This window comes from Dama dama, chromosome 14, assembly GCF_033118175.1.
Source record: "Dama dama isolate Ldn47 chromosome 14, ASM3311817v1, whole genome shotgun sequence".
Lineage (NCBI taxonomy): Eukaryota > Metazoa > Chordata > Mammalia > Artiodactyla > Cervidae > Dama > Dama dama.
The window spans coordinates 42,167,252-42,194,202 of record NC_083694.1 but is presented as its reverse complement, the minus strand read 5'-3'; the positions used below and the strand labels follow the sequence as shown (position 1 = coordinate 42,194,202).

At 51.0% G+C, this 26,951-nt stretch overlaps 1 protein-coding gene across 1 annotated transcript; it reads left to right on the top strand.

Moving 5' to 3' along the window:
- Positions 1-957: 957 nt before the first annotated feature.
- Positions 958-24,707, top strand: SLC45A1 (solute carrier family 45 member 1). The gene is made up of 9 exons (XM_061161234.1): positions 958-1,073; positions 6,414-6,834; positions 7,569-7,661; positions 8,185-8,409; positions 14,086-14,828; positions 18,192-18,345; positions 20,071-20,247; positions 21,833-22,038; positions 24,320-24,707. Exons 1-9 carry the CDS (start codon positions 960-962, stop codon positions 24,590-24,592), a joined length of 2,406 nt encoding a protein of 801 aa, XP_061017217.1. The 5' UTR covers positions 958-959; the 3' UTR covers positions 24,593-24,707.
- Positions 24,708-26,951: the final 2,244 nt, after the last annotated feature.

Sequence of the window (26,951 nt, the reverse complement as noted above, 5' to 3'; positions counted from 1 at the left end):
CCCTGGTCTGGAAAGATTCCACATGCCAAGGATCAACGAAGCCCCTGCACGGCAACTAGTGAGCCCAGGCACTAGAGTCCATGAATCACAGATACTGAAGCCCATGAGCCTGGAGCCTATGCTCTGCAACAAAAGAAGCCACCACAATAAGAAGCCTGTGCAGTGCAGCCAAGAGTAGCCTCCACTCCCTGCAACTAGAGAAAGCCCACGTGCAGCAGGGAAGACCAGTGCAGCCAAAATAAATAAATGAACTGCAGTGCCCCCCACCACAACCCACTGCCACTCTCCCTAAGCCCCTCCTCTGGGGATGTCTACCTTCTGACCTTTGTCTTGTTTAATGTCTCTCTCACGACAATGTCATGCTACAGGGCCAGGAACTTTGGCTGGTTTGTTCACTGTCTTATCCGCAGTCCCTGGGGTAGAGCCGGCAGAGTAGCACCTGAGACGTGTTAAGGGAATAAGTGAATGCAGTATAATACTTCTGGGCAAGACCAACTTATCTCATCTGTACAGTGGGCAGGGTCCAGGGCACACAGGACTTCGAGGGCTCCTCAAAAATGGGTTCATTTCTTTTAAAATAAGAAGGAGGGGGGAGGAAAAGAATTCTTAGGGCAGGGGAAATGCTTTAATATGTAGTATTAATATACTCATCTTTAAACCAACACAGCCATAAAATTAAATTTTAATATTTTTCTTCATGGAGGAAGACACCTACCAAGGCTAGAATGCTTCAGCTCAGAAGTCATAGCAAACCTGTTTCTGGCGCTTTCCTTGCAGACCCTGCCGGCCTTTAAACTTGGGAGGATGCGCAGCTGGCTGAGCTGGGGGTCCCTGCGTGAGGTTCAGCGCCTCCGCGGTGGCCGGCTGGCCGGGCGGTGCCGCTTTAAGGATGCTCTGCGGGTACCGGCCGAGGGCGGCGAGGATGCAGCCGTGACGTCACGGCCCCGCCCCGCGGGGTGATGCTGCAGGAGCAGCGGCGGGCCGGGGGCGGCCGGGCCGGGACCCAAGCTCAGCGCGTGGCAGGCAGGAGCCCAGCCTCCTCGGAAAGGGATGCCTCCTGGCTGGAACCACAGGTACCTCCCTTTCCTCCTGCGCCCTCCGCACAGTTTCCCGGCTTTGTGCTGGGAGCGCCGTGGCTTAGGCCCCAGGGTAAGCAGTGTGCCAGGATCGGGGCTGGAGGTTGGCACGGAGACCTTTGTTCCTCTTGTCTAATTAAATGAACTGTCAGTGGAGCCCCCCTCCCTACCCCCCCATCTCGCCCCCTGAGTGCAGAACTCTCCCGCCCTGAGAAGGGTGGGTGGCAGTTGGGTGAGATTTATTTCACAGTTGCAAGGAAAGCGATCAAACACACACTGGGATTTGCCCCCAGGCTTACGCGGCGCTTATTGGTGCCTGAGGCCTGTTCCCAGGTCACCTGGGCAGGTGTCATCAGCTTCCGGTCCACCTCCCACCAGCGACTGAAAGCTCTGAATGGCTGGGGCCCTAGTGTAACCTCTCTCAGCACCCCAGGGTTAAGTTTATGATGAGCACCAAGGATTTCTGCTTTTTTGTCAAGGGCAACATGCTGAGGTTGAAACGAGAGGGTGATGGCAATCCATTCATCCTGCCCTCGACAAGAAATAACTTCATAAGTTATTCGTGGGGTTACCATAATGTTTGTGTTTTCTCAGCTTCTGTAGGGAGGTAGGACCGGGTGCTGATGAAACTCAAGTTCAGTGTGTGCCTCACCAGGGCTTTGGGGATCAATGGGCTGCCAGATTGCCACCGATCAAAAATGAGAAGTGGGCTAGGATTCAGTAGCTAGTTCACTAAATATATCCCCTGAAGTCCACCTTTCTCAGATGGTGGCTGAGACAGTAAAGAGTCTGCTTGCAATGTGGGAGACCCAGGTTCAATCCCTGAGTCAGGAGGATCCCCTGGAGAACGAAATGGCAATCCACTCCAGTATCCTTGCCTGGAAAATCCCATGGATGGAGGAGTCTGGTGGGCTACAGTCCATAGGGTCGCAAAGAGTCAGACACAACTGAGCGACTTCACTGAAGTCCATAGAGTCCTTCACTGGTCTGGGAAGATTTCCTTGAAATATTAACTTGGAGAAATAGTAGGAGTGGGCTAATTTTAAGCATTCAAATTACATGGACATTGTTTATCTTTGTTAATCCTTTGGCACCTAATCGACTTGAGGGATTTATTCTTTGAAACAGCCTCTGTATTCTAGAAGGACAGTGGACCCAACATACAACCTGTGGGGGGTCCAGGAATATGTGCAGATCTGGGGGGGGGGGCAGTCTGAATAATGGTAATATAGTATGATCAAGATGTCTGGTGAATATTTGTATTAGTGTATTAAAATTCCATTTACTAGTTTACATTTTACTTTCATTTTTTAATAACATTTAAAAAATGAAAAGGTTTTTTTTCAAAAATGTTTTAAACAGTCCTTAGAATAAGCTTACCTCCCCCAGTGGCTCAGACGGTAAAGCGTCTGCCTACAATGCAGGAGACCTGGATTCAATCCCTGGGTTGGGAAGATCTCCTGGAGAAGGAAATGGCAACCCACTCCAGTATTCTTGCCTGGAAAATCCCATGGATGGAGGAGCCTGGTAGGCTACAGTCCATGGGTTGCAAAGAGTTGGACACAACTGAGCCACTTCACTTTACTTTAGAATAAGCTTTCACAGGCAACTTTTAATACATGTATTTTAAAATAACAGTGGTAAGCCTGAAACTTGAAAATGAATCCGTAATGAAGGCTTTTTTCAAGTTCAAGTTTAATTCTGATTTAGATGAGGGAGGAGAAGTGTAGGATGGGGGGAGGTGTGAGGGTCTCCCTTTTGCTAGGACAGACTGCAGACTGTGTTTTAAAGCTGGGGGTGGTGGGCAGGTGATGGTGAAACTGTCACATCACAGGTAGCGACATGGGGTATTTAGGTAGCCCATTTTAAGCATGTGTGCTCAGTCATGTCCAACTGTTTGTGACCCCATGGACTGTAGCCTGTCAGGCTCCTCTGTCCATTTTAAGTGGGTTACAAAGTTTCCCCTTTTCAAAAATATACTTCTACCCTATGCATGTAAAGCTAAAATTCTTCCAAAGTGGGCTCATGGTCCTTCATTCTAAAATGAAAGGATTTCTAATATATTTTCACTGAAGTTCACTTTATGGAAGTAAAATACCAACAGGAAAGAGAGGTGTCACATGCAGGGGCAGGGAGAGAGGCAGAGAAGGAGTTAGCCACTGAGGCAGGTGTGAGGCTGTGACCAGACAGCTGGAGTCAGGTTAAGTCTTTAACACACCTGGGCTAAGGTCTTCCTCTGACTTCTAAGGAGACAGTCTTCAGTGTTCCAGAAGGTCCTCTGTTTCTGTGATACTGTAAAATGTGTTTATTTTTAATTGTAGGATCATTGCTTTACAATATTGGTTGGATTTCTGCCATACATCAACATGAATGAGCCATAGGTGTACATATGTCTCCTCCCTCTTGAACCTCCCTCCCACTTCCTACCCTTTCCCATCTCTAGGTTGTTGCAGAGATGGTGAAGGACAGGGAAGCTTGGCATGCTGCAGCCCATGGGGTCGCCAAGAGTCGGACACAACTGAGTGACTGTAACAACAAGGTTGTTACAGGTGACAACGTGGTCGTAACAACAAGGTTGTTAGTCTGAGTTCCCTGAGTCATACATCAAATTTCCAGTGGCTATCGATTTTACATGTGGTGGTGTATACGCTTCCGTATTACTCTCTCCATCCATATCACCCTCTCCTTCCTCCCTTGCTGCCCTTGTCCGTCAATCTGTTCTCTGTCTATGTCTCCAGTGCTGCCCTGCAAATGGGTTCATGAGTACCATATTTCTGTCATTTTAATGAATGAAGCTCCAGGGATAGCTAACAACCACCTGGGTTTTTTAAGGCAAGACCAGCCAATTTTTCTGGAGTATTTCCTATTTACAAGGGCCTGAGTGAGACCTGTAAGGAACATAAACAAGATGCTTAGTTTAAAATTTTTTTTAAAAATCTTGACTTAATCTTCCTAAATGGATCATGTTTTTAATGAAGTATTACTTGTCTACATAGTTCTTAGGTACCTCTGTTCTTACTGTAGAAGAGAGCGTGGGATTTTTTTTTTAAGGGCATGAGATAAGCCTTTTCTAGAAATGAGAGCAGACTGGTTATGTCATTCCCTGTCACCTTGGTGTGAAATCCACCTCCTACCAGATCTTGCTGATCAGCTAATCCCTTCTTGATGGGTTCATCTCTCACCATCCGACCACCACTGTGCCCAGCTGGTGCACGGAGCTCCTTTTCATGGATGGTCCCCACTGCTTAGAATGTCTTTCCTCCACTTTTTCACTTAACTTGAGGGCAAGAACTGTGTCTTCCTTTTATCTCTATAAATTCAGTGTCTTGGTATTCAGTACTCAGCCAAATGGTAAGATAGGAAGGTAGGTGGGCAAGTAGATCATAGGATGGATGGATGGATGGATTGCTGGATAGATAAATGTATGAAAGAGAGGATGGATAAATGGATGGATGGATGCATGGATGGATGGGTGGAAGGGAGGATGAATGAATGGAAGGATGGAAGAGAGGATGGATAAATGGTTGGATGGATTGGTGGATGGATAGTTTGTTGGATTAATATGATGTTCTGAATCCTGCTGGGACATCTATAGAACAAAACGTTTCTATCACGGTGTGTTCTGAAGAGAAGGAAGACAATCCCCGAGTGGGCAGGATAGGTTGGGAGGAGTTTGGGGTGCAAATCTGACATAACAAGAGATTTCAGAGTGATTCGTAAAGAAGTTATCGACTAGCAAGAGTTTGACAGAGGGTATACGGTAAGTTAAAGCCAGAAATAAGGGCCTTATTACAAAAGGTTAAAAACTATTTTGAAAGAAAGCCTCTACTGTTTATTTTGGTAAATAACAAGAGTTCTTGTTAGGAAACCTATCAATGTTGGGAATGACATCTCAGGTTTGGGGCCTACTTCTCGGGAAGGATTCCAAGGGAAACTTAACGGCACTTCCCTGGTGGTCCAGTGGTTAAGGTTCCACCCTTCCACTGCAGGGGCATGGGTTCAGTCCCTGGTCAGGGAATTAAGATCCCACATGCCTTGAGATGAGGCCAAAAAGTTTAAAAAAAAAAAAAAAAAGATGAAACATAGGCATTGCTTTTTTGTGAGGCAGATGGAGTGGGCTATGTCAGAGAGGTCAACCCCAATCCAGGACGTCCCCCTCTTGTATTTTTATCTGTCTCTTTCCCTCTGATCTTAGCAGCTTTCCTCTCCCTGTGCTTAGTAAAATTCACATTGGCTAAAACACACAGGTCAACAAGCTAGAATCTATTCCTGTAATATTTACAATCTAGATTAATTTCTAAGCAATGAAAACTGTTGGATGCCCAGGGGTACAGATTGCAAACCCCAGGGGGTGATGGTGGGAAATCAGAGTGGGTGGGAATGTCTGTAAGGTCCGCAAGCCTGCTAATTCTCTACTGAGGCTGAGGGCGTTACACAATTTCTCAAAAAAACCAGCTTGAGGATGGAGGAAAATCTATTTCTCACCCTCCCAAATTCTTCTTGTCGCTCATTTTCTTTTTTTGTAAACTATGTCCCTATTCAGTGTGTTGTCTGTGACATGCAGGATTCAGGAAGTTCTGTTTATTTCTTTAAAGAGAAAGGTTTCAAACACTGCAAAAGTCTCAGTTCTCCTGGCTAAACTGAAAATTCATTTGTCCAGTTGATATAAAAGGAAAAGACTTGAGTTAAACTCATTCAGTTCCTTTTAGGCTCAGATCCTTGGTTTAAGGTGGAGTATAAACTCGGGTGTTAGGGAGGGTGCCCACTGTGGCCCTCCATCCTGAGATGGAGGGGCTGTCCCCTCACCACATACTAGTGCTTGGGGTGCCTGTGGGTCCTTCTCCCTGCCTCCCCCCACCCCAGGGTGTCTGGTCTCCCTTCTCTGCTCCCCTGGGGCCTGCAGGGTAGGGGGGCAAAATTAGCCACAGGTCCTAGAAGAACCCTGTGTCCTTTGGGGCCTGAGAACAGCCACAGGGCTCTTGGTGGCCCCCACTCCCCTGGTTCTTTGCCGGACCCTCCTGATGGATCCTGTTTGGGGAACTGTCCCTTTGTGTTTTAGCTTGGGGACAAGCTAAAGGACCTGAAGGACCAACTCTTGTCCCCTTGGGAAGGTAGGCTGCCCTGATGTGAAAGCCAGGTCCAGGAGCACCGTCCACACTGAAGGCTCCACTCTGGGGGCTCAGTGTTGGCTCTAAGGGGCCCCCGTGTGAACTCCATTCCCACGTGGACAGGGTAGCAGGGCCCCGGGGGATGAAGGCAGAACCACCCGGATAAACTCGCTCTAATAGCAGAGGCCCTGCAGGTGATGGCTGCCCCCTGACTGGGCTTTCCCCACAGGAGCACCCACCGGCTCCCCCTGCGATGATCCCCCCGGCCAGCAGCGCCCCTCCGGGAGAGGCCCTCTTCCCTGCCTTGGCCCCCCAGGACTTCTGGAGGCCCCCAGTCACTGGCTACTCAGGGTCTGTGACCCAGCACATCAGCCACCGGGCCAACAATTTCAAACGACATCCCAAGAGGAGGAAATGCATCCGGCCCTCACCGCCCCCACCCCCCAACACCCCCTGCCCAATCGAGCTGGTGGACTTTGGGGACCTGCACCCCCAGAGGTCCTTCCGGGAGCTGCTGTTCAACGGCTCCGTCCTCTTCGGCATTGAGTTCAGCTACGCCATGGAGACGGCGTACGTGACCCCCGTGTTGCTGCAGATGGGCCTGCCCGACCAGCTCTACAGCCTCGTGTGGTTCATCAGCCCCATCCTCGGTGAGTCCTGCGCAGCCCGCCGGCCTCTGAAGCCTCCCTAGAAACTTCCAGAAACCTCACTGTGGGACAAGAGAGGGGCCAAAGTCGAGCCCACTCAGTTGTGTGGGGCTCTAGGTAAAGAATCCGCCTGCCAATGCAGGAGACGCAGGTTCCATCCCTGGGTTGGGAAGATCCCCTGGAGAAGGGAATGACAACCCACTCCAGTATTCTTGCTTGGAGAATCCCATGGACAGAGGAGCCTGATGGGCTACAGTCCACAGGGTTGCAAAAAGTCAGACACGACTGAGCGACTAAGCATGCACACACGCAAGAAAACCCAGGTTTGGCCAGTTAGATCCCATCTTTTAAGCAATTTTATCTGAATCAGGCAGAGGATGTGGTACCACATAGACTCCAGGCTGTCGCTGGAGGATCCAAGCAACACAGTGGGGGGTGGTTCGGGTCTAGGAGACTCTGCACTTCCTCAGATTCCCAAGGAGGTCACAGCAATTCCATGCCTCATGGGGGCTTGAGTTGAAAATTTAAGGAGAAGCTCAGTGATTCCAAGAGTCTGTTTATCTTTCATTTTCTAGCTTAGGGTTTTGTTGCTGGCTCGGAGTTTCATCATCTGATTCTTTAGATGCCCTGGAGACGGGTGAATGCAAGTGTTTCAGGACTCTGGGGAGGCTGTGTCCGAGTCAGTCCCCCCATGGGGTGGGGACCCCAGTGTTGACTGCTGACCTTCTCTGTTTCAGGATTCCTACTGCAGCCTCTATTGGGTGCTTGGAGTGACCGATGTACCTCAAGGTTTGGAAGGAGACGCCCCTTCATTCTTGTCCTGGCTATAGGTCTGTTGTTTTGGCATCGAAATAAAATGGAAAAAAAGAAAAAAAAAAAAAAAAAAAAGAAGGCCCCAACTGCTTTCTCTTGGGAAAATTTAAAAGAGTATTAATCAAAACCAGTAATCCAGCTCATGTCACTGGTGTGGGAGCCGGGAGCACCCTGTAACCTGGCCCTGGTTAACTGTGGAAGTCTCTCTGATCATGTTTTTAAAACAAGTTAATAGAGGAGTTCCCTGGTGGCTAGTGGTTAGGGTTCCAGGCATTCACCCCTGTGGCTGGGGTTCAATCCCTGAGTGGGGAACTGAGATCCCAAAAGCCACACAGCTCAGCAAAAAAAAAAAAAATGAGTTAATAAAATCTTCTCTATTATTCCAGCTATGCTTGATGGAATAAAAACCCTGATCTAAGCACTCTGTTTGAGGTTTGATTAAGAAGGAATTCTTGGGGCCCTCAAGATTCTAGCCTTAAGTGGTGGCTGCCGGGGCAGGCAGCTCTGCTTTTCCCGGGTGACTCTGTTCTCCGTCCCCAGGGGCGCTGCTGGGCCTCTCGCTGTTGCTCAATGGCAGGGACATTGGGACGGCGCTGGCCGACACAGCCAGTGACCACAAGTGGGGCATCCTTCTCACCGTGTGCGGTGTGGTGCTGATGGACTTCAGCGCGGACTCGGCCGACAACCCCAGCCACGCATACATGATGGACGTGTGCAGCCCGGCCGACCAGGACCGGGGCCTGAACATCCATGCCCTCCTGGCAGGTAAGGGAGGAGCAGGGAAGTGATTGAAAGTGTGTCTCTCAAACCATAGGTATCAGTAATATTAATATATACAGATGTTATATATCTTATCTATATTTCATTGTATAGTTGATTTACAATGTCATGTTATTTTGAGGTGTGCAGCAAAGTCACTTAGTTATATATACTATATATATATTATATAATATACATTCTTTTGCAGACTCTTTTCCCTTAAAGGTTATTACGATATGAGTATAGTTCCCTGTGCTATATACAGTGGGTCCTTACCATTATCTGTTTTATATATAGGAGTGTGTATATGTTAATCCCAAATGCTAATCTATCCTTCCCCCATCTCCTTCCTGCTTAGGTAGCCATAAATTTGTTTTCTATGTCTGTAGGTCTGTTTCTGTTTTGTAAATAAGTTCATTTGTTATCATTTTTTTTAGACTCCGCATATAAGTGAAATCATATGATATTTGTTTTTCACTTAGTATGGTCATCTCTGGGTCCAATCATGTTGCTGTGCATGGCATTATTTTGTTATTTTTAATGGACGATATTGTTGATATATATGCATATAAGTGTGTATGTAGCTATGTATGAATGTGTGTGTATATAGCTGTGTGTAGATATTATTATATAGTGTTGGTTCTTGTTGTTCGTGTAGTTACGTCCTACAAAAGTGCCATAAGTGCTGAATTAGCCAACCCCAAATCCTAGCCCCATGGAGACATACAGGGTTAGTTTCCTGCAAACATCCAATCACATCATTTTGGTCAATGGATTAATACATAACCTTGTTTTATGTGTTTCTGTCTAAAGACAGCTTATTTTGTATATATCACTGATGCATTAACCTTGAACTCACATCCCTGGTCAGGGAACTAAGATCCTGCAAGCCTTGTGGCACAGCCAAAAAAATAAAATAAAATAGCAATGGAAAAGATTTCTAAAAATCAAGGGCAAGTTGTCACACATGGGGAGCCTATATGAAGAGACTGGGTGGCCCAGCAGTTAGAAAGTCTGAGCTCTGGGAGCTAAAATCCTGAATCGGGTTTGTATTTTTCCTCCTGTTCATGGTGGGACTTTGGGTAACTGCTTGACCTCTCCAAGCCTCAGTTGCTTTTTCTAGAAAATGCAGTTTATCACTCTCTCTTTACACTCCTTTATGCATGTGGGCCCAGGGGCTTCTGCATGGATCCAGGCAGGTAGGGTTTGGAAGGTCAGAAGAAGGAATTCACTTTTTACCTTACATATATATATATATATATATGTATGTAACCTTTTAACCCCAACTAATGATGGCTTGACTTACGATTTTTTGCCCTTGACAAAAGCTTTTAGATTTTCTCTCTTCCCAGTCTACTGATACGCAGCCCAGTCCTCTCTCATGGGGCTTCCCAGGTGGCGCTAGTGGTAAAGAATCCACCTGCTAATGCAGGAGACATAAGAGGTGGGGGTTAGATCCCTGGGTCAGGAAGATCCCCTGGAGAAGGGCATGGCAACCCACTCCAGTATTCTTGCCTGGAGAATCCCCATGGACAGAGGAGCCTGGCAGGCTACAGTCTGTGGGGTCACAAAGAGTTGGAAGTGACTTAGCATGCACACACGCCTCTCCCATGATGCTGGCCAGTGGCAGCCACCACTAAGGGTCGATATCCCTACACTTAACAGCTGATCTGTTTTTTCACTTTCAGGACAGTCTTCAATCAGTTATATGAGATAGTCAGCACTTTATCATAAAATAAGCTTTGTGTTAGATGCCCAACTGCAGGTTAATGGAAATAATCTGAGCATGTTTAAAGCGGGTGGGGCTAAGCAATAATATTCAGTAGGTTAGGTGTATTCAATGGATTTTTTTCCCCTTTTTAAAAAACCTTAAGTATAGTTGATTTACAATGTTGTGTTACTTTCAGATGTACAACAAAGAGACTCAGATATACACATATGGGCTTCCCAGGTAGCTCAGCAGTAGAGAACCCCCTGCCAAGCAGAAGACTTTGGTTTGATTTCTGGGTCAGGAAGATCCCCTAGAGAAGGGAATGGCAACTCACTCCAATATTCTTTCCTGGTGAATTCCAGGAAACTTCCAGGAAAATGGACAGGGGAGCCTGGCAGGCTACCGTCCATGGAGTCGCAAAAGAGTTAGATGTGACTTAGTGACTATATATATTGGAATATAGTTCCCTGTGCTGTATAGTAGATCCTTCAGTTCAGTCACTCAGTTGTGTCCGACTCTTTGCGACCCCATAAACCACAGCATGCCAGGCCTCCCTGTCCATCACCAACTCCCGGAGTCCACCCAAACCCATGTCCATTGAGTCGGTGATGCCATTCAACCATCTCATCCTTTGTCGTCCCCTTCTTCTCCTGCCCTCGATCTTTCCCAGCATCAGGGTCTTTTCCAATGAGTCAGCTCTTTGCATCAGGTGGCCAAAGTATTGGAGTTGTAGCTTCAAAATCAGTCCTATCAATGAACACCCAGGACTGATCTCCTTTAGGATGGACTGGTTGGATCTCCTCACAGTCCAAGGGACTCTCAAGAGTCTTCTCCAACACCATAGTTCAAAAGCATCAGTTCTTCTGTGCTCAGCTTTCTTTACAGTCAACTCTCACATCCATACATGACCACTGGAAAAACCATAGTCTTGACTGGATGGACCTTTGTGGACAAAGTAATGTCTCTGCTTTTTAATATGCTGCCTAGGTTGGTCATAACTTTCCTTCCAAGGAGTAAGCGTCTTTTAATTTCATGGCTGCAATCACCATCTGCAGTGATTTTGGAGCCCAGAAAAATAGTCAGCCACTGTTTCCACTGTTTCCCCATCTATTTCCCATGAAGTGATGGGACCGGATGCCATGATCTTAGTTTTCTGAGTTGAGCTTTAAGCCAAATTTTTCACTCACCTCTTTCACTTTCATCAAGAGGCTCTTTAGTTCTTCTTCACTTTCTGCCATAAGGGTGGTGTCATCTGCATATCTGAGGTTATTGATATTTCTCCTGGCAATCTTGATTCCAGCTTGTGCTTCCTCCAACCCAGTGTTTCTCCTGATGTACTCCGCATATAAGTTAAATAAGCAGGGTGACAATATACAGCCTTGACGTACTCCTTTTCCTATTTGGAACCAGTCTGTTGTTCCATGTCCAGTTCTAACTGTTGCTTCCTGACCTGCATACAGGTTTCTCAAGAGGCAGGTCAGGTGATCTGGTATGCCCATCTCTTTCAGAATTTTCCCTGGTTTATTGTGATCCACACAGTCAAGGGCTTTGGCATAGTCAATAAAGCAGAAATAGATGTTTTTCTGGAACTCTCCTGCTTTTTCGATGATCCAGAGGATGTTGGCAATTTGATATCTGGTTCCTCTGCCTTTTCTAAAACCAGCTTGAACATCTGGAAGTTCATGGTTCACATATTGCTGAAGCCTGGCTTGGAGAATTTTGAGCATTACTTTACTAGCATGTGAGATGATGAGTGCTTGTTATCTATTTGATATATATGAGTATGGATTAAGTGCATTTTTTTCAGCTCATGATATTTTCAACTTATGATGGACTTATCAGGATTTAATCCTGTTGTAAGCACAGGAGGATCTCTACATGTCTGCTTTTTTTTTTCTTTCCTTTTTAAAAATTATGTTAGAATACAAGTAACATAAAATTTACCATTTTAGCCATTTTAAAGTGTGTAGTTCTATGATACTGTCACACTGTTGGGTCATCATCACCACCATCCGTCCCCATAACGTTCTCACCTTGTAAAACAAAGTCATGACCATTAAGTAATAATACTCCAATCTCCCCTCTCCCCAACTCCTGGCAACCACCATTCTACTTTCTCTGTCTATGAATTTGACTACTTGAAGTAACTCTTGTGAGTGAAATCAAATTTGTCTTGGTGATGGTCTTATTTCACAGAGTGTAATGTCCTTGAGGTTCACCCATGTTGTGGCATATGTTAGAATTCCCTACTTTTTAAGGCTGAATAGTGTTTCATCGCATTCATAGACCACACTTTGCTTACCCATTCATCCTTTGATGGACTCCTTGGTTACTTCCACAACTTAGCTGTTGTGAATAATGCCGCTGTGAACATGAATGTACAAATATCTCTTCAAGACCCTGCCTTCGGTTCTTTTGGGGTCTAGACACAGACATGGAATTGCTGAGTCAGACAACAATTCTATGTTTAATTTTTTGAGGAATTTCATACTGTTTTCCACGAGAACTGCACCATTTTACATCTCCACCAACACTGCACAAGGGTTCTAATTTCTCCACTTTCTTGCCAACTTATTGTTTTCTGGGTTTTAAAAAGTTGTTTTAATAGTGGCCATCCTGATGGATGTGAAGTAATATCTCACTGTGGCTCTGAGTTGCATTTCCCTAATGATCGGTCATATTGAGCATCTTTTCATGTGCTTACTGGCCATTCACAGATCATGTCTATGAATGTCTATTCAAGTCCTTTGCCCATTGTTTGAATCAGGCTGTTTTTTTCTTTGCTGTTGAGTTGATGGTGTGGTTCCCTAGCTGTGCAGATGTATCACTTTGATTATTTTAAAAAACTAAGTTCTCGCAAATCTGACCTTGATTAAGGGTCACAAATCTGCAACTATGTCTTCACAAGGGGTGGGAGGAAGCTAGTTAGGACCATAAATATGGGAAGTTAAGAATAATAAAGGGGGGATGAAACTGGGTCATTTGCAGAGAGGTGGATGAACCTGTCAGTTCAGTTGCTCAGGATTTTTGCAACCCCATAGACTGCAGCATGCCAGGCTTCCCTGTCCATCCCCAACTCCCAGAGCTTGCTCAAACTCATGTCTGAGATTCTGTCTAGAAGGCCGACCCCTGATGTGGCTAGGTCTCCCTACTCGGAGGGTAGCCCAGGACACATGATGGTCAGATGCAGGCTCCTGTGTGTCGCCAGGAGTAAACCAGTAGCCTGGTTTGAGCTGCACTCAAAGTCAAAGGGCACATCTTTGGAAACCCAGAGGTGGGTTGGAACAAACTGCACTTTCTGGAGGTGAGAATATTCATTGCTGCTGGCTGGGGGCAATGTGACTTCACCCACATCTTTACATTGTGTTGCGTCAAACATTGACCATTTGCCGGGTCCCCAAGGCCGTGGAATTGGTGAGGGAGATCAGAGAAAAGAACTAGATCCCTGCCGCCTTGCTGTTCCCCAAAGGCTCCAGGGCCTGGAGAGCTGGCCACCAGGGGCGACCCATTAGGGGTGACTCTTAATGGTGGTCATGCCTGAGGATGATGTCATCGGATAAGCAAGACGGGGGTGGCCCCTGGAATTCCCATGTGCACTCGTGCCGTGGTCTGTGCTGGGACCAGGTCTCCAAGTTTACACAGTCCTGGAGCTGGGGGAGGAGTGGGACGCCAGGGGGGGAGGTGACCCGGTGTCGACACTCACTCCTGGTCTTCCTAAAACGCTGTGTGCAGAGGGGAACTGAGTGAGGCAGGTGGTCATCATGCCCTGGCAGGTGACCCTTGGGTGCAGGCAACCAGGACAACCACTCCCCCAGCCATTTTCTTCTTCTTTTCTTTGGGGTGTAGGTGGGACAGATAATCCATCCAGGTCCTTGGAGTGGATTTTTCAAGTCAAGTAAGGAAGGGGACACCTTCTTGGGGGCTTTCTTCCCTAACCCACGAGGAAAATTGACCGTTGCTTTTCTCCCCAGGCCTCGGAGGAGGGTTTGGATACGTGGTCGGGGGGATCCACTGGGATAAAACCAGCTTTGGGAGAGCCCTGGGCGGGCAGCTGCGGGTAATCTACATCTTCACAGCCGTCATCCTGAGCATTACCACCATCCTGACCCTGGTCAGCATCCCCGAGAGACCCCTGCGGCCCCCAGGCGAGAAGAAGCCAACCATGAAGAGCCCCAGCCTCCCACTGCCTCCATCCCCGCCTGTCCTGTGTGAGGAGGGTGCGGGCCAAACGGTCCCCTGCCCACCCCCAGCCCCCAGCCTTTATGCCAGCTTCTCCAGCCCCATCTCCCCGCTCAGCCCCCTCACGCCCAAGTATGGCAGTTTCATCAGCAGAGACAGCTCCCTGACGGGCATTAACGAGTTTGCCTCGTCCTTTGCCACGTCCAACATCGACAGTGTCCTCATCGACTGCTTCACAGGCGGCCACGACAGCTACCTGGCCATCCCCAGCAGCCTCCCGAGGCAGGCCATCAGCGTCAGCTTCCCCCGGGCCCCCGAGGGCTTCTACCGCCAGGACCGTGGCCTCGGGGACCGGCGGGACGTCGCCCTGGCCACTGGCCCTGATGGGGATGTGCTGAGGGTGGGCTCCCTGGATACCTCCAAGCCGCGGTCAGCCGGGATCCTGAAGAGACCCCAGACCTTGGCCATCCCGGATGCGGCTGGAGGAAGCGGCCCCGACACCAGCCGGAGAAGAAACGTGACCTTCAGTCAACAGGTAAAAGCAAACATCGGGGCTGGGTCGTGGGGGGGCGGGGGGGAGGGGGGAGGAGCCAGGGGTCAGAGGGCGCCATGCCTATGGTCCCCTCTCTTCATTTAGATAGATGACCTGGAAGGAAATTTGCGGCCCTGGGTGAACCATTCAGGAAAGACTTGGGGCTAATGGATGGGCCTCAAGGACACGCCCAGCCCCAATAGCCTCGTGCTCTTCATCCAGTCAGTGTGGGGATTCTGGGGCCCACGTGAGCCCAGGTGCACTCAGGGTCTCTGCAGTGCTCTAAGAAACTGGCCACAGCAAAGGGGTGGTTCTTTCAAACACCCTTACGTTTGCCCAGAGGTGGCTCCGTGAGTTCAGCATCATATGTGCTGTCGTCATTTCTAGTGTTTTCCCCACATCCAGCCCACTTCGGCCATGTGCACCCATGGCAATGAGCCCAGACTTCCTGAAGGACAGAAACGAAACCTAAACCCTGGTGGCTGTTTCTGGGGCCTCCCTGGGTGGGCAACCTTAACTGGCCAGCTGGGAGGCTGTCAACACTGTGGATCCCAAAGGGTGCCGGAATGTTCTGGAAAAGCAGAGAACCTTCCAGAAGGTTGTCTGTGTTGTATGAGGGATTTGGCTGCAAGGCCACCAGTCGATATGTGGGATTTTAGCCATTTTCAGAGTCTGTGATTTTGAAGAGAATTACAGCCTTGCCACAGCAAAGGGGCTTCTGTAATTCAATGAAGCTATGAGTCATACCATGCAGGGCCACCCAGGACAGACGGGTTACAGTGAAGAGTTCTGACAAAATATGGTCCGCTGGAGGAAGCAATGGCGAGCTACTCTAGTATTCTTGCCACGAGAACCCCATGAGCAGTATGAAAAGATGAAAAGACGCAACACCGGAAGATGAGCCCCCAAGGTCGGAAGGTGTCCAGTAATGCTACTGGGGAGGAATGGAGAGCAGTCACAAATAGCTCCAGAAAGAGTGAAGAGGCTGGGCCAAAGAGGAAAGGACTCTCAGTTGTGGATGTGTCTGGTGGTGAAAGAAAAGTCTGATGCTGTAAAGAATCATACATTAAAGAGAGTTATTCTTGGGACTTCCCTGGTGGTCCAGTGGTTAAGACTTTGCCTTTCAATGCAGGAGTTGTGGGGTTTGAATCCTTGGTGGGTGAGCTAGGATCCCACATGCCTTGGTGCCAAAAAAACAAACATTAAAACAGAAGCAATATTGTAACAAATTCAATCAAGACTTAAAAAGAGAGTTATTCTCTCATTTAAAGTAGACCTGAGGGCCCTGTGGCCCCCCTGCCCTCAGGGAACCCAGGGGATGGAGTTTCCTGAGCAGAAATCAACCTGCACAGGCCCCCAGGAGGGCAGTTCTGAAGCAAGTGACCTGGACACGCCCCTTGGACACAATTGCCCATGTGACCAGAAGTGCCAGCCTCATCTCAGTCAGGCATGCACCCCGACCCTGTGCCTGAGAAGACACCTGATCTTGTAGGAGGCCCACCAGAGATGTTGGGAGGTGGCCTCTCATGCTGCCTTTGCTGTTAAATTCTGAAGTTTGATGCACCTCTTTGCATGACCGAGAGTCGATCCTAGGGCCTTCTTTTATCGTATCTTAAACTTAATGCCATCCCACCTCAAGGAAGCACTCTGCACAGGTGGTTGCCCATCCTGCTGAGAAGTGTCCAGGCCCCGGTGGGCAGTGTCCGCCAGCTCCGACCCAGAAAGGGTTTGAAGCACTGAAAGTCACTGGAAGAAACCCGTCATTGGCAGAGGGAAGCGATTTCTGTAAGTGCTCAGGTCAAGGGCGTGTCATGCTCACTCTTGAGGACCGTAGAGCAGTTCATCAGGCCTTTTGTCAGTACTGGGCCATTCTACCCAGTTGCCCCAAACCCCACCTGGCTTCTGGATACAGTTCTTAAGTTCTAGTGGAAAGTCTTCTTCATCCTTTTAAAACATTCTATTTTCAAATCGGTTCTGGGAGGAAAGTAAAAATCACGAGCTTAGTGTGAACACATCTGGGCTCAGTGGGGACGGGGTGTCAGGTGAAGTCTTGCTCCAGCAGTTATGGGTGACAAACTCTGTTGGCACGGCGGCTGCCCTCAGAACTGGCATCATGGGCTGTTTCCTTCCTTTTCATTCTTCCACCTGGAGCATCCAGGTGCTGCCCCAGCAAAAGCTCCTGCATGGACCCACAGTAAGGTACCTTCTCTCTTCTTGAGATGTGTACCTCCCAAAGCCAACAGCTCACCTAGGTGGTGTCTTCACCTCCAGCCCTATGGGGGGCTAGTCCTTCTGGGAAGAGGCTGTAAACGGAGCCGTGAGTGTATTTGTCCCTGGAGCATTGCCCTGAACCCACTCGTCCCTGTTTCAATCCTGGTGACATGGGGCTGTCTGGGTACCCAGCTCCCTACCTGGGCTCCTTGGGCCCCCCTAAGCCCCCGTGTAGGCAGGCATCCATCAGTCATGTTGAAATACATCTTTCACATCCTCTCTTCTGGAAAAGTCGGGACTTCATAATGTCTGAATTTGAGCCAATCCATATTTCTTTTCTTTCAAATGTATTTCACATTGGGCAAACTTACCCTCTGTGGCCGAAAGGCAGGCACAGCGAAGGGAGATTTTATGCTCAGCTGCCCCCGTCTCTGAAGAGACTAACGTTATATGTCTCTTAAAATGTCATAAAGTCATATGACATAAGGTCATTTCTCTCATTCCGACCACGGGCCTCAGCAGGGTGGCCGGAGAACAGTAGGATGGTGTTTGGTGCCTGGTTCACACTGTCTAGGAAGACAAACCCTCACAGCCTCTGGGTCTGTATTCCTAATTCACTTTCTCACTGAAGCAAAAGGTGGTGCTAGTGGTAAAGAACCTGCCTATCAATGCAGGAAATGTAAGGGACGTGGGTTCGAGCCCTGGGTTGGTAAGATCCCCTGGAAGAGGGCATGGCAATCCACTCCAGTATTCTTGCCTGGAGAATCCCATGGATTGAGGAGCCTGGCGGGCTACAGTCCATAGGGTCACAAGGAGTTGGACATGACTGAAGCGACTTAACACACACGCATGGAGCTCCAATACTTTGGCCACCTGATGCGAAGAGCTGACACATTAGAAAAGACTCTGATGCTAGGAAAGATTGAGGGCAGGAGGAGAAGGGGGTGACAGAGGATGAAATGGTTGAATGGCATCACCGACTCAACGGATATGAGTTTAAGCAAGCTCTGGGAGATGGTGAAAGACAGGGAAGCCTGGTGAGCTACTGTCCATGGGGTCACAAAGAGTCGGACATGACTGAGCGACTTAACACACACACATGGGGTGGCCGGGGTGTAGTGCTCTGATGAGGGATTTGGGGGGCTTCTCTTGCAGGTGGCAAATATTTTACTGAACGGTGTGAAATACGAGAGTGAGCTGACGGGCTCCAGCGAGCCGTCGGGGCAGCCGCTGTCCATGAGGCACCTCTGTTTCACCATCTGCAACATGCCCAGGGCACTGCGCCACCTCTGCGTCAACCACTTCCTGGGTGAGCTCGTGGCAAAGCTTCCTGCCTGTCGTGCCCCCCTTGGGTGGCCCTGCAGTGGGGGCACAGGCCCTGACCCAGGGCTAGGAATGCCCGGAGACCTCTCCAACCCACCGAGCTTCCCCAGACACCACCAGGGGCAGGATGAGGTGGGGATGGAGCAGGGAGGTACCTGCTCCAGGCGTTCCCAGATTAACCAGGTCCCCTGGGTCTCCACGGAGCCCAGATCCTCAGGACCAAAAGCTCCTCAGGCAACTCACAGTTAAGTGGGCTATCACTTTCCCACTGGAGGAATTTGTGTCTTAAGCCAGTCTGGACCCCTAACTCTTAGAGCGGAGATGTAGACACACCCAGACACATATGTGTCAGGGGCTGGTCTCAAGTTCACAGGCTCAGCTTTCAGATGAATACCAAGAAGCTCCAGCTAGCATGCCATTCCCTCCAGCATCTCTTCACTGTTGGGTTGTTGACCCTCTGATCTTAACCTAAGCTCTCAAACAATTGTGGGATGTAAAGCAGAATGACTTTCTGGAAGGCAATTTGGCAACAGACAAGAATCTTAAAAAATGCCCATAGCGTTTATCCCAGGGATCCTATTTGGTATTTGTTGCAAGGATGTAGTCAGAGGTTTGATCATGAATCAAACCTGTACGAGGTATTGATCACAGCATGATTTATAACAGCCAAAGATCAAGATGGGAAAAAGGGTAAACACCTAGCAATGGGGGAAGGGGTAACTATATTAGGGTGAATCCACATTGTGCAATATTTTGCTGCCACTGAGATGGGGTTCTTTAAAAGTACTTAATGGCATAGGACACGTGCATGATAATTATTGAGGTTCCAGAGGCCCAGTAAACACCACCTCCTTCCTCTATAAGAGAGAAATGGACGTGGAAACCAGAGGAAGGACCCCTACGGTTTTCTTGGGAAAAGAGCAAATTAGGTTTCCATCAACACTTGCCCTTCCTAAGGCACTTCTCCCAGGTAAGCAGGCGACCCCCTGCCCTGCCTGTGACTGAAGCCCCACTGGCATTTTCTTTCTCCCCAGCAGAGGAGCGAGTGGAAAACCAGAGGTGGGGTTAACTTTCCTTCTGGTGATAGGATTCAGAGAAAAAACAGAATGCAAAACTTCTCACGACAGGGCATGTGTTATAAGAATATATATTTACTTTAAAAAAAGACAGGTAGGGGAACTTTACTGGGTGGTCTAGTGGTTAAGATTCCACGCTCCCAATGCAGGGGGCCTTGGTTCAAACCCTGGTCAAGGAACTAACTAAATAATTAATTTTTTAAAAAGGAAGGGTAGGAAACCTACAAAATTTTAACAGAAGTAAAGGCATCTCTGGGTGGTAAAGGTAATTCCTTCATATTTTTAAGAAATACTTTTTATATTTATTTTTACAAAATTAAAACATTTTTATTAAAATATTTTAAATAATTTTTAATCTTTATTTACTTCTTTGGCTGCACGGGACCTTTACTTGTGGCACACAGGATCTTTTTTAGCTGTGGCATGCGGGACCTAGTTCCCTGACCAGGGATGGAACCCGGGCCCCCTGCACTGGGAGCTCAGACTCTTAACCACTGGACCACCAGGGAGGTCCCCCCTCTTCTTTAAGCTTTGAATCGACAAAACTCACGTGCTGCACCGATGGTGGGTCAGAACCTGCTGGGGGGCGGGTGAGCCAGTGCCTGCCCTGCGGTCACCACCTGTGTCCCCCCCAGGGTGGCTCTCCTTCGAGGGGATGCTGCTCTTCTACACGGACTTCATGGGCGAAGTGGTGTTTCAGGGGGACCCCAAGGCCCCGCACACATCAGAAGCATATCAGAAGTACAACAGCGGCGTCACCGTGGGCTGCTGGGGGATGTGCATCTATGCCTTCAGCGCCGCCTTCTACTCAGGTACCCACGGGGCGGGGGTGAGGTGTAGGGGGGCAGGCTCGGCCGGAGTTGGGGAGGCTGGGAGGGGTGGGGGCAGGCTCAGCTAGGGGGGTGTTAGGGGCAGGATTTGGGAGCAGGCTTGGCGGGGGCGGGTGTTGGGACAGGCTTGGGGGGCAGGTTCATGGGGGAAGCAGGCTCGGCTGGGTGTTAGGGGAAGACTGGGGAGGGCAGGCTCGGCTGGGAGGGCAGGTTGGGGGCTGTTGGGGGCAGGCTCGGCAGGGGTAGTGGCCTTCCAAGAGGGTGGCGAGAGGGGCAGACAGCACTGTGTTTTTTCTGTTTTCAGCGACCCATCGTGGGGGTCAGTCGGGGGCAGGACAGGGGAGGGTGTGTGTCTAGACCTGAGGGAGCAACTGGCCAGAGGGTTCAGGCCCGTAGGCAAGGGCCAAGTGCGGGCCCAGGGTCAATCCGTGAGGTCACGGATGGGTGCGCCATCCACCGGCCCCCCTCAAGTCTTTCCCACGTCAGTTCCTGTGGTAGCTGGTCCAGAGGGGATGGAGGTGCAGGGGAGACCAGAGAGGCAGGTGGAGTGACATGGAAGTGGGCGGTGGGGACAGGGAGTCCGCGATGACCCTGAGGTTTGACCCTGGGTGACCCACGGCCCTAGGACGCTGTGCTGGATTCCTGAGGGGGCCAGGGCCAGCCCAGCGGGGGTGTGGCAGGGCAGTTTGGGGGGGTGCAGCCCCCAAACTTCATCTCAGGGGTTTGCCCACGTTTTCAGTAAAAGGCCAGAGAATCCAGCCTTCCGGCTTTTCTGGCCACAGGCTCCGTTGGGGCCCCTTGGGGCCACCCTTGAGGTGGATGAGACATGATGACCACGTGGGGCTAAATTCTGGCTAACCTTCTCTGATGTTTATGGGGATTTGGATTTTGTATAATTTTTACATGTCACAAATTATTCATCTTCTTTGGGTTTGTTTTAAACATTTGAAGATATAAAAACCATCTTTAGCTCCAGGTGGTACAGAAACAGGCTGCAGGCTGGACTCCACCTGAGAACTGTAAACTGTGGGCCCTGTTAACGAGCTCCAGCCCCACCATCGGGACCGTGACCTTTTGTGGGGGTTGAGAGACCATATTAAGAAAGAATTTCTTGGCTCTCAATGGCAGACCCCGGGGGCTTGGGTGTCCAGGCACCTGGACGTGGGGAAGTGGCCCTAGGGCGTTGCAAGGGGTGTCCTGTGGAGTCTCAGCTCCCAGGCCTCTCAGGGTCCTTCAAGGCTGGCCCACTGGCGTGGGGCTGTCAGGGTCCTCACATTAGGAAAGAGGCAGAGGCAGTAGGATTTGTGCAGGAATTCAGGGCTCAGCTGTAAACCCTAAACTCTGAAGCCGCTGGCCTTTCTACCTGAAGACCCCTTCACCTGCTGCAGCACCTGGGGGCCTGGCCTGGGCCGATGTGAACAGGGCTACCCCGGGTCCTGCCACCCATCTGGACGCCCCATCGTTGGTCCCTGAGCTCCCCGGGTCCCTGAGCGGGATGAGCTGCCTGCCGGCCTAGGGGTGCCCGGGGCGCCGGGTGGGTTGTGCTCACCTTCCTCTCCCCTGACAGCGATCCTGGAGAAGCTGGAGGAGCACCTCAGCGTCCGGACGCTGTATTTCATCGCGTACCTGGCCTTCGGCCTGGGGACCGGGCTCGCCACGCTCTCCAGGAACCTCTACGTGGTTCTGTCCCTCTGCGTCACCTACGGCGTCTTGTTTTCCACCCTGTGCACCCTGCCCTACTCGCTGCTGTGTGATTACTACCAGAGCAAGCAGGTGAGCGCCCCGGCTTCTGGCTGCAGGCCCGGCGTCCAGGCTGAGCCTCCAGCTGGGCGGGGTCCCGGACCTCCTGCGTGGCTCGGGGGCCGCATTCAAAGGGGAGGATTATCAGGATGTGTCAGCAGAGCATAAACCCCAGAGGGAAGCTGCCCACATAGGGACTCAGGAGGCGGCGAGGGAGGGGCAAGGAGAGACCCACCCTGGGGTTCCCCTCTGCCAGGCTTCAGGGTCACCTGGAAGCACCGGGCCTTGGGCACCAACCACTTTGTGAATGAGGTCAATAATATGTGAACAGTTTTTTGAAAAATGAGAATCAGTGCCAAAAGTCCACACTAAGCAGGAGACAGGAACTTAAAGAGGATAAGTGACAGGACCGAGGCGCGCCCTGGTGGTGTCAGAGGCAAAAGGAAAAACCAGGAAAAAAGATCCTGTCTTTATGTAAAAGTTGATGTTTTGTTCAGGGTGGGTTTTCCTTTATCAGCTTAATTGAGGAAGAATTCAGCATAAAACTACACCATTCACCCATTTCCAGTGTACAGTTCAGCAGTTTTTAGCATACTCATGCCATCAATTCTAGAACATTTTTGTCACACACACCCTGCCCTTCCCTGATAGCTCAGTTGGTAAAGAATCTGCCTGCAATGCAAGAAACCCTAACTGTCCTGGGTTGGGAAGATCTGCTGGAGAAGGGATAGGATACCCACTCCAGTATTCTTGGGCTTTCCTTGTGGCTCAGCTGGTAAAGAATCTGCCTGCAATACAGGAGACCTGGGTTTGATCCCTGGGTTGGGAAGATCTCCTGGAGAAGGGAACCCACTCCAGTATTCTGGCCTAGAGAATTCCATGGACTGTATAGTCTGTGGAGTCACAAAGAGTTGGACAGGACTGAGTGACTTTCACTTTCACTTTCTTTCACCTCGCCCCCCACCCCAGCCCCCTGCCCCCCCCCCCCCCCGGCCAAAAGAAGCCTCCAAGTATCACCCCTCCAGGCTCCCCTCCCCCAGCCCCCTATAGTCACTGATCTGCTTTCTGTCTCTGGGGATTGGCCTGTTCTGGACATGTCACATCCATGGAATCACATGACATGTGGCCTTTTGTGTCTGGCCTCTCCCAGCCTTGCCTTTTTGAGGTTCATCCATGCTGTGTAGAGTGAATCCTTGCCTCATTCCTCCTTGTGATCAAGCAATATTCCCATCAGAGATTTTTGGCTGTGACTTTGAGATTTTAAAACTCTGCACTGAAGACCACTGTGATACCGGCCATTCCTGCAGTCCTTCTAACCCTGGACCTCATCACCTCCCCCAGGCCTGGGCCCAAGGGCTGGATCTCCCCCAGGGCGGCACAGGGACCTCGGCCTGTGAGCCATGCACGTGGCCTGAGTGTCGCTGTCCTGCTTGTCAGCTCCCCGGAACCCCTTCACCAGATACGCGGTTCTTGGTGGAGGGAGGCCCTTGCCCCATGGGAGGGGACGTGGGGTCTCAGGCCACTTTTGATGGATCAGGGTGGAGCTGGCTGGGTGTCTCAGGCCTCTGCTGCCGCGCGAGTCTTACAGACACACTGTCTCCGCTGGGTTGCAGGTCCAAGGCTCACCTGTGACCTCCCCACCACAGTGGCCCCATGGGCCAAGATGATGTCCCCAGGATACACGCAATGCCAATTTACAGACCCCCTTGCCGGGCTGTGGGGACAGAGCCTTGGATGGGACTGGGAGGGGTAGGCAGCATCCCAGAGGTGACCACATCTGGTCGTGGGACCAGGCCAGTCTGGACCCCAGGTGGCACCCAGCAATGGTCTGCGCGATGCGGGTGGCCCAAGCTGGGTGTAGGGTCACTCCTGCCACCCCTCGGTGGCTCTGCTCAGAGTCCCTGTGTCTTCCATCCCCCAGTGTGGCGCTGGGTGGGGCCGCAGGGAGCCCTTAGTCCAAGGTGGAGGCCACGGGCCAGAGGAGCAGGTGCTGTAGACCCTGCGGGGGGTCTCTGAGTGTGACAGGCATTGTAGCAACAAGGGTTCAGAAAGGGGATGAGCTAGGGTGGAGGGGGCGTGGCCTGGCGGGCCTTGCGGGGAGAGGGGGCGGGGCGGGGAGGGAGCCTGTGTGCCCACCTGTACCTGCTGGTCGTGGATTCCTCTTCTTGTTGTCATCTCTTTTCACAAATATTATTAAAGTCTTGGCCAGACTCCCTGTGCACCGGGGGCCTGGAAACAGGGAGCTGTCGGGCGTGGGGTGCCGGGGTCCCGGGCCGCAGGGGGCCTGGTCTGGCTGACACGCGTCTCCGGTCAGTTCGCAGGGTCGAGCGCCGACGGCACCCGGCGGGGGATGGGCGTCGACATCTCCCTGCTGAGCTGCCAGTACTTTCTGGCCCAGATCCTGGTGTCCCTGGTGCTGGGGCCGCTGACCTCGGCCGTGGGCAGCGCCAACGGGGTGATGTACTTCTCCAGCCTCGTGTCCTTCCTGGGCTGCCTGTACTCCTCGCTGTTTGTCGTCTATGAAATCCCTCCCGGTGACGCCGCCACCACCGCCGAGGAGCACCGGCCGCTCCTGCTGAACGTCTGAGCTTGTGCCCGCGTCTGGAGCAGGCGGGCTGCGGAAACCCAAGGGGCCCCGGTGGACCGAGGCGGGACAGGTCTCCTGTCGGGATGTAAATATGTGATAAGACAATAAATGGCCACAGCAGAGCCTATGGTTTCTAGTGTGGCTCTTGTGAGGGGCGGTAGGTCACCTGGGCACTGGGCCACTCATCACAGGGACTTAGCGGGAGACTGTAAGAGTCACTTGTGTATACACGTATAACCAGAGGCAACCCTGCACCCTACCTCCCACTCCTACCCCCTGCCCCAAAGACACTGGGGCAACATCTGGAGATATTTTGGGTTGTCACAACTTGGGTGTGTGCTGATGCCCTGGAATGCTAGAAACACCCTAAGGTACACAGGACAACTGCCTACAATAAAGATCTGGCCCCCAAGTGTCTACAGGGCAGGGCAGAGAGAGCCTTGCCTAACTGTTCTTTGCTTCCCAGAACAGAGTTAGAGTAGAAGATGCTTTGGGGTCAGAAGACTTCATACCCATTCATTCTCTAACTTATTCATTCATCCATCCATCCATCCACTCATCCTTCCATCCATTCACTCATCTATCCATCATCCATCCATCCATCCATCCATCCACCCATCCATCCACTTATCCATCCATCCACTTATCCATCTATCCATCCATCCATTCATCCATCCATCCACACATGCACCCTACAGATACCCATTGAGTGTCCTGGGAGTGACAGGCAGTGGTAGGTCCTGGACGTCTAGCCGTGAGGTCTCTGCTGTCGTGGAGCTGATGTGAGGAGGAGAGACAGAGACTACCCTGTCTAGGCCTGAGGATGACATTAGGTGCTGAGAGAACATGAGCAGAGTAGGAGGATGGGGTGACAGAGTCGGGAGTGAGCTATGCTGCAGAGAATGGGGTTGGTGTGCTGGATAAGGTGGGAATCTCCAGGAGCCGATGCCCCCGCTGAACGCCCATCCTGCCCTCAGACTTGACCCGCCCACCAGTGCCTGCTCATGGACCCGGATGGACCGACTTCTTGCAGGTGTCGAGGTCCTTCACCACGGGGCTTCTCGCCATCCTTCTGTCCGCTGACACCACTGGCTGGGCCCCTTCCTGGCGCACCTGGGCAGAGATCCTTCCCCTGTGCTGTGCACACCAAGTGGGGAGGAACGTGGCCGGTCACCGTTACACCTGCTGTACTGGGGCCGGCTATTCGTACCCTCAGCGCATGGTGTGGCGGACATACAGGACACTCCGACCACAAGTCCCAAACAAGTAGCAGGGGCCCTGGCCCCTTGGCAGCCTCTGAGGAGAATCTGGTCTCTGGGCAGCTGTGCCCATCATCTTGCTCTGACCAGTTAAGGCCAGTTGGGTGGGGGGTGCGGGGCTGGTGGACCCAGAGGGATAGCGCCTGGGCTTTGGAGGCACTGCCACCTGGTGGCAGGACCAGGTATGGCAATGAGGCCCGAGTTCCATATCTCCTTGGAGTTAGGACCTGAAGCAGGGGCCGTGAAATGAACAAGGGGAGCGGAGTGGGCCTGGGAGTGATAAGCAGTGGTCGGGTTCCCAGAAGAAACCAGCCGGTAAACAGTCTGCCAGCCTCAGGGATGGCCCCTGGGCCAAAAGGGGCTGCTAAAAAGTGCCTCAAAGTGCTGTTTTTAATCTCATTCCCCACACTGGCTATCCACACGGGAGCGGTTCACCAGAGATCTCTGTTGTAAAGCAGATGCCCCCCCCCTCCCCCCCAAAAAAAGCAGATGCCCCCTCCTCACCCAAACCCAATGAATTATGTAAACCAGGACTGGAGCTGGAGAGGCTGAGAGACCCTGAAGCAGGCACAGCTGGGGCAGGGGTGGCGGTGGGTTCAGCTCCCAGATGGGGCCGAAGTCCCTTCCAGTTGCTCATCTGTGCCCACAATTCAGCAGCACATTTGGCTGGTGCACCAAGGAAACTTCTCTGCGGGGCCTGTCTGTTCATCCAGCAAACAGGATGAAAGAAGCCAGCACCTCCCTCTGCTGAAACCTGGTCCAGGAACGAGGTACCTGGGTAGGGGGAAGCGCAACGCCTGTGCAGGCACAGGGTTGAATCAGGGCGGATACAGGGGACTCAGATAGGCCAAGAGGAAACAGTTACAGAGCAGGGGAAGCTTGCTGGGGCAACTGGAACCCAGCAATGACCCAGGGGAAAAAAAGGACCCCAGATTCTGAGCCCTCAATGAGGGCAGGCGAGTCCCAGGCGAAAGCCTGCACTGCTCCATCCACAATGGCAACTGCAGCCCTGCCAGACCCAAGCCTGAACTGCAGGGCCCCAGAGACAGCTCACTGACTCCTGCAGCCTCAGAGCCCAACTGGGTGGCCACATTCACTGG